At 38.1% G+C, this 7814-nt stretch overlaps 2 protein-coding genes across 2 annotated transcripts; both read right to left on the reverse strand.

Moving 5' to 3' along the window:
• Positions 1-632: 632 nt before the first annotated feature.
• On the reverse strand, positions 633-1706 carry LOC110286275 (hemogen-like). The gene has a single exon (XM_021152718.1). It carries the CDS (start codon positions 1704-1706, stop codon positions 633-635), a length of 1074 nt encoding a protein of 357 aa, XP_021008377.1.
• A 700-nt stretch (positions 1707-2406) lies between these two features.
• LOC110286190 (PRAME family member 18-like) lies at positions 2407-3850 on the reverse strand. Its single transcript, XM_021152648.1, has 2 exons — positions 3413-3850; positions 2407-2442 (listed from the first exon to the last, which is right to left on the reverse strand). The coding sequence occupies exons 1-2, from the start codon at positions 3848-3850 to the stop codon at positions 2407-2409; spliced, it is 474 nt and encodes a 157-aa protein (XP_021008307.1).
• Positions 3851-7814: the final 3964 nt, after the last annotated feature.

The following is a 7814-nucleotide window of genomic DNA, read 5'->3' on the forward strand; positions in this document are numbered from 1 at the left end:
AGGAGGAGGAGGAGGAGGGGGAGGAGGAGGAAGAGGAGGAGAAGGAGAAGGAGGAGGAGAGGAGGAGGAAGAGAAGGAGGAAGAGGAGGAGAAGGAGGAGGAGAAGGAGGAGGAGAAGGAGAAGGAGAAGGAGAAGAAAAATTAACAAAATAAATGTAAGTTCTTAGAGGGAAAAATCAATTATAAAGTCTTAGCTTTTCTTATTTGCCTCTTCTCAGAGATGCTACTATCTGTGCCATATATATATAATTGAGCACAGCATAACATATACACATGCATGGACAAACACTAAAATTATTGTCTGTATTAGGAACTTTAAATATAGTTCTCTCATACATTTTCCATATATGGCAAAAATTAAGTTAAAATACAATGCAAACTGTAGAGCTTAAGAAAATCATACACATGAAAATATGTTAGAATACAATTTATTATTGAACATTATAAAAGCAAAGTATAACTCTAGATATTATTTTCACGACAAAATACATGAGAAAGAAATCCAATTCCTGATACTTTTGGTTCTATTTTGGCTTTCTGCTTCATTTCCTGAAAGTCTAAATGTTAACTTTCTGGTGTATACTAGTGTACTGGTCTTCAGATGCATAAATTTCTTGAATCTGTTCTAGGAATCATTCATAACGCTCATCACTATTCTGATGTCTTTTATTAGAAATGCCTTCTATCCCAGGCATTTCCTGGTAAGCTTCAGGTGAACATTTCTCATCTTCACATATTTCTTGACATGTTTCAAGTGAATTTACTTCAGGCTTAGGTGTTATTTCCATTATTTTGTAAGAAGTTGTGGTTGCAGTGATATCTTTGTAAATCTCAGCGGAAGAGTATTCAGGTTCAACTGCTTCTTGTGTTAGGGGAAAATCATCTTTTGCTACAGCTCTTAATTGCAGATAGGAGAAGAAAACTTCAGGCATAATTGCTTCTAGATGTGGCTCAGTAGTGAATTTCTCTGATCCAGGTAATTTTTGGCATTTGTTGAGAAGATAGTTTTCAGGCACATATGATTTAGGAGATCCTGAGCATTCATACTTGTCAGATGTATCTTCAGATATTGTACAGGGTAGAGTTTTGGTAAACATTGTCTCTTCACATGATTCAGAAGAGAAAGCTGCATGTTCAGCCATGTCACTGCATATTTTTAAACCATATTCTTTAAGTACTGATATTTCTTGGCATAGTTTAGGATAGAGGTCTTCAGATTCAGTCAAATATTGGTTTGTTTCAGAAAAAGGGTTCAATACTGCTGTATCACGGTACCTAGCAGATTTTTCCCCATGTACAAAGCTATCCTGGTGTATTTCAAAACAGTATTCTGCAGGCATGTCTTTTGGAGATGAGGTTAAATATAAAAGGTCTTCTGTTTCAGAGTACTGGGTTTCTTTCTGGGCAGGTGCCACCTGTGTTTCCTTTTCTACTTGTAATAGAGACTCAGCCTTTGGTTCTGTACTTTGTTGTTTCTTTAAATCTTTGTGATTTGCATTCCGTAATCTCTGCCTCTTGTGAATCTTCTGTTCTTCAAGGTGCCATTGTAACATTTGCTTCTTTTGTGCTTCATGTTTTCTTTTTCTGAGTTGTTCTCTATTTCGTAAATGCCAAGATCCAATGACATCTGGCTCATAGGTCTTTTCTGGACCAGTGTCGGTTGTCTGGCAGAGTGTCACATGAGATTGGTCCTTCTGAAGGTCCATCTTACCACAGTAACTTCATAACTTTTGTGAGCAACTTGGGAGCTTTTGGATAGTCAGTGATCTTCCTGCTCTCTCCTTGTCCAAGCAGGGAATATTTCCATCACAAAGCCTTTGATGATGATGCTAGGAATGCAGATGAAATGACAGCATGCTTACTCATAATGGTAAGTAGCCCTACCAGAATGGTAACTGCACTATCTCACTTACTACTAACTTTAATAAACAGTTTTATGAAGCAAGAAGCAAATATATTTTTAAAAGTTATTGTGTTAAACACCCTATCTAAGAATCTCTACCCCTAGTACAGTACTGTAGTTTACTAGGACTCAAGGCAATAGCACTGGCCATGTGGCTTGAAAGTCTCCTAATTTCCCCTGTATCAAAATTATAATAGAAGTGTAAAAAGATGATAATGGCAGTTTTAGTATCACTAGTATCATATTCTTTTTTTTTTGTTGTTGAGAGTAAAATTATTTTAATGTTACCTGATACAGTGACAAAGGGAATAAAATGGTTGGCTTGCCCTCTCTCTCAGAGCTCACAATTGAATAGTTAACAGGTCTCAGCACAATCAGTTCTCTGGGCAAGAACTTTTGCTTCAGCCATGTTCAAAATGTTCATACCATCTCTCTTCTGAGTATCATGAAGTGAAATCATCTGCCATTCTGTAAATTGCTTTTCATAAACAGAGGGCCTGCACTCACCAGTCAGTTTGATAACTGTGCACATAGTACTCCTAGCAGCCAATGAGTAGAAATTGAAGAGAGAAAATGTGATAAATGACTTCAGTTCATTTTGATGCTAAAATGTATTGAACTATAATTTCCTTGATCACACTTCATGAGTTTACAGGGCACCCTAATGGTAAACCAAGAACTGAGGTCAGTGATTCTGTCCAGGTCATGCCATCTCCTGTGTTCTGAATAATCTGAACATCATTTTGATTCCAATGCATCAAACAGTGTCTAAAGCCATGGGTTCTGGGACCCCATGATGAATTCCCCCTTCCCCTTGACATTAATTTGTCTGTATCAAAAAGTAACCTTGTCCTATTTACTACCAACAGTGGCAAAGTTTGGTCTTCATTTCATAGACACAGCACATCCAACAATGAGGGCAGGGGACTGTTGCAAAGAAGATGGTCTTGGGCTGCCTTTTGGCCATGAGTATATCCATGAGGTCAGGATACAGCTGGAAAAAAATCTCTCCACCACAACACCATGCATGTCATCATAACAATCCAGAGGGGCAGGGTACAGATCTGCAGTCAACTTGCTGAGATTGGCCATGCATTGCAGAAGGTCCTTCAGTACAGGACTGGAGATGGTTGAGTTTGGAGAACTGAGAAAGGAATTTGGTACCACTCTTCTCCTCTTTGTCTGCCAATGTATCTGAAAATATGTCCCTGAGTTGATGCAGGTTAGTTGTAACTTGCAAAGATATCACATTTTTCCAAAGTAAAGTACAAAGCGATCCAGGAAGGACACAAACTGATGTGGGCATGGATCCAATTCATCGATATCGCTTGGATAGAAAACATTTAAGAACTCTCTCATAATACATAAAGGGAGGCCATAAATCTTGATTTTTGGACAGCATAGCCACAAAGAACCTTTTCTCAAAAGGTCTTTTCTCTGCTGGGCCCACTGCAGCAAGCATGCTTGGTGTTCAATTACAGGGTAGCAAAGTCTCAGGTCAGTGACTACCTTCACACCCCTCAGTGGTTTTCTAGAAATGCCCTCTTCTACTTTCTTCTCACTCCTAGTCTCTGCTGAGTGAACTTCATCCTCTCTTCCAGCCCATACATCACAGAAATGCTGGTGTACATCTCTCAACTCCAACACTTGAAGCTTGCAACTGAGACTAACATTTTGTGTCAGCACTATATCTATGCCATCGAGCACAGCTTGTAGCATCTCCACACCAGCAGTTTTAAGCAGTGCCCCCACAGGGAGGCAGGGAAAGGGCCAGGTTGCCACCATTGTCTTTATTATCTCTGTGTGTCTGCTATTGAAGGCCTCTATGAAGAGTGGTGGAACGAGCGTAATGGACAGGTACTCCAGATCAGAGAATTCTATGGAATTCTTCCTCAGCACTCCCTCCAGTGCCAGCTGCAGGAGTGTGGGAGGGTTGTAGGTGCTCATCCAGATAAATATTCAGTCAGAAGGAACAGTCTGAAGTCCAACTCCCACCAATCATCAGTAGCAGCTGTGAATGGAAGTCCAAGGATCTGGAGGTTGCTTAGTCCCACACGGCAAGCAGGCAAAGGAGAGAGAGAGTGAGCCTTCCTTCTTTAATGTACTTATATGGTCTCCAGAAGAAGGTATAGCCCAGATTAAAGGTGTGTGCCACCACATCTTTAATCCCAGATGATCTTGAACTCAGAGATCTCCCTGTCTTACTCTTCTGGAATCCATAGCCACTATGCCTCAAGATCTCCATACCAAGATTCAGGTCAGAAACTTCTATCTCCCAGCCGACCCATCCAGAAGGTCCAGTTATTTGAGGGTCTCGAGGGGACCTTCTCCTAAGAACCAAATTGGGGGATAGAGAGAGATGAGAATAACGACAAGGAAACATTCTGAGTTGCATCAAGGCTCCCTAGTATCATATTCTTAATAGACCAATTTGGGGGGTTAGAGTTGACATTATCTTATTATCCCTCCCTTTCTGATCACAATTCTTAAAGTCTTCCCTGGTGGTCTAGGAGTCAAAACTAGTTCTAAGTTAGGATTGGCTTTAACTAAGAAAAGCAAGGTAGGTACCTATGATTTGTAAACAACTCTGATAACAATTGCCTTTTTCTTTTTGTATTGTCTATTTCTTTAATTGTTATTGGCCATGTAAAGGTTATACAGCTTCATCATAAACTTTACTTTTAGAAAATCTGTAAGCATATAGTGTCTGGCCAGTGGTTTTTGAGCCAGTAAAAGCATTACTGGAGAAAGAAAACTGTTGTGAATCTCAGGAAATAAAACACATTAACCCCAAATCATTATCTTTTAGTTCTTATATGGATGAATAACTATTTATTTCAGATTTCTGGAAATACATATTAAAAATTTGACAGAATACTCAGTTATATAGTATTTATGATTGTAACCAAGCATCACTCTGATACTTACTCATTTAAAAGACACTATGAGGTTAAAAATTAGAAACTATTTTCTGTGACATTATTTAAAAATCATAATTCAAATGGTTCAATTGAACCTATAAGTTGCTATCTTACACTTGATTTCAACCCACAGTGTTCAAATACTTTATATAAGGAATGAATACATAAACAAACGGGTACTTAAAGGAATAGTGAGATCAATCAATGGTTACAAGTACATTCTGACCACAATACCCAGAGTAAGCTGGATTCCCAGGAGCTCTAATAGTCCCAGGATCATATGTGAGGAGGCCACAACATCTGACCCAAACCAGGAGTAACTGGGACCCCCTGAGCCAGTTGCATGGGTTCCTCCCAATATGAGCCAGTACCCTGAGCAGACCTTGGGCACTGGCTCTACAACAAGTCCTACAGCATCCAGAGAAAGCTCAAATCCTAGGATTATAAGATCATAATATAACATAGTCTCAGAGGCTTGGTCACACCAGCATTTCAGGATCCCAGAGACATCTTGACTCCCAGGAGCTCTTATACCCAGTATATCAGGATCACAGGATCACAAAGACAGCTGGACTCTGAGGAGTTCTGACATAACTGAAATAGCAAGAGGGACATGCTCCAATCAGAGACAGTGAGTACAAGTAGCACTAGAGATTTCCAGATGGTGAGAGGCAAGCATAAGAACATAAGCAACAGAAACCAAGGTTACCTGGCATTATCAGAACCCAGTTCCCCCACAACAGCAAGCCCTGGACACCCCAACACACCAGGAAAAAGCAAGATTCAGATTTAAAATTACTTCTCATGATAATGATAGAGGACTTTAAGAAGGACATGAATAACTCCCTTAAAGAAATACAGGAGAACACAGGTTAACAGGTAGAAGCCCTTAAAGAGGAAAAACAAAATATCTTTTAAAATTATAGGAAAATACAACCAAACAGGTGAAGTAATTGAACAAAATCATCCAGGATGTAAAAATGGAAATAAAAACACTGAAAAAATCACAAAGGGAGACAACCCAGGAGATAGAAAACCTAGGAAAGAAATCAGGAGAAATAGATGCAAGCATTACCAACAGAATACAAGGTATAGAAGAGAGAATCTCAGGTGCAGAAGATACCATAGAAAACATTGACACAACAGTCAAGAAAATGCAAACTGCATAAAGCTCCTAACCCAAAACATCCAGAAAATCCAAGACACAATGAGAACACCAACACTAAGAATAATAGGTGTAGAAGAGAGCGAACATTCCCAAATTGAAGGGAGGACTAGTAAATATCTTCAACAAAATTATAGAATAGAATGTCCCTAACCTAAAGAAAGAGATGCCCATGAGTATACAAGAAGCCTACTGAACCCCCAATAGACTAGTCCAGAAAAGAAACTGCTCCTGTCACATGATAGTCCAAACACAAAATGCACAAAACAAAGAAAGAATACTAAAAGCAGTAAGGGAAAAAAGTCAAGTAACATCTAAAGGCAGACCTATCAAAATTATACCAGATTTCTCAACAGAGACTATAAATGCAAGAATAATCTGGGCAGATTATCATACAAACCCTAAGAGAATGCAAATGCCAGCCCAGGCTAATATACTCAGCAAAACCCTAAATTACCATAAATGGAGAAAAAAAACGATATTCCTTGACAAAAACAAATTTCCACAATATCTTTCCACAAACTGCACCTTACAAAGGATAATAGATGGAAAACTCCAACACAAGGAGGGAAACTACACCCTATTAAAATAAAGAAAATATCTTCTTCCAACAAACTTGAAGATAGCCTCACAAACATAATTCCACCTCTAATAACAAAACTACCAGGAAACAACAATCATGTTTCCAAAATATCTCTTAACATCAATGGAAAAATTTCCCAATAAAAAGAAATAGACTAACAGACTGGATATATAAATAGGACCCAGCATTTTGCCACATTCTGGAAACACACCTCAGTGACAAAGACACTACCTCAGAGTAAAGGGCTGGAAATATTTTTTCCAAGTAAATGGTTCCAAGAAACAATCAAATAAAATCAACTTTCAACTGAAAGTTAACAAAAAAAGATAAGGAAGGATTCGTCATAATCCTCAAAGGAAAAAATCTACCAAGATGAACTCTCAATTCTGAACATATATGCTCCAAATGAAAGGGCATCCACATTCATAAAAGAAACTTTACTAAAGCTCAAAGAACACATTGCACCTTACACAATAATAGTGGGAGAATTTAACACCCAACTCTCAGCAAAGGACAGATCATGCAAACAGAAACTCAACAGAGACACAGTGAAACTAACAGAAGTTATGAGCCAAATGGATTAACAGATATCTATAGAACATTTCATCCTAAAACAAAAGAATAGACCTTCTTCATACCACCTCATGGTACCTTCTCTAAAATTGACCATATAATTGGTCATAAAACAGGCCTCAACAAATACAAGAAGACTGAAATAATCCCATGCATCCTATCAAATCACCACAGACTGAGGCTGGTTTTCAATAACAACAAAAACAATGGAAAGCCCACATACACGTCAAAATTGAATAATATTCTACTCAATGATAACTTGGTCAGGGAAGAAATAAAGAAAGAAATTAAAGACTTTTAGAATTTAATGAAAATGAAGACATATCATAACAAACTTTTGTGACACAATGAAAGAAATGCTAAGAGGAAAACTCATAGCTCTAAGTGCCTCCAAAAAGAAACTGGAGAGAGCATACACTACCAGCTGAACAGCACAACTGAAAACTCTAGAACAAAAATAATCTAATAAATCCAAGAGGAGTACACAGCAAGAAATAATCAAACTCCGGACAGAAATAAACTAAATAGAAACAAAAAGATCTATACAAATATTCAACAAACCCAGGCGCTACTTCTTTGAGAAAATCAACATGATAGATAAACCCTTAGCCAGAATAACCAGATGGCACAAAAATAATATCAAAATTAATAAAATCAGAACGGAAAAGA

Source organism: Mus caroli, chromosome X (genome assembly GCF_900094665.2).
Source record: "Mus caroli chromosome X, CAROLI_EIJ_v1.1, whole genome shotgun sequence".
Taxonomy (NCBI): domain Eukaryota; kingdom Metazoa; phylum Chordata; class Mammalia; order Rodentia; family Muridae; genus Mus; species Mus caroli.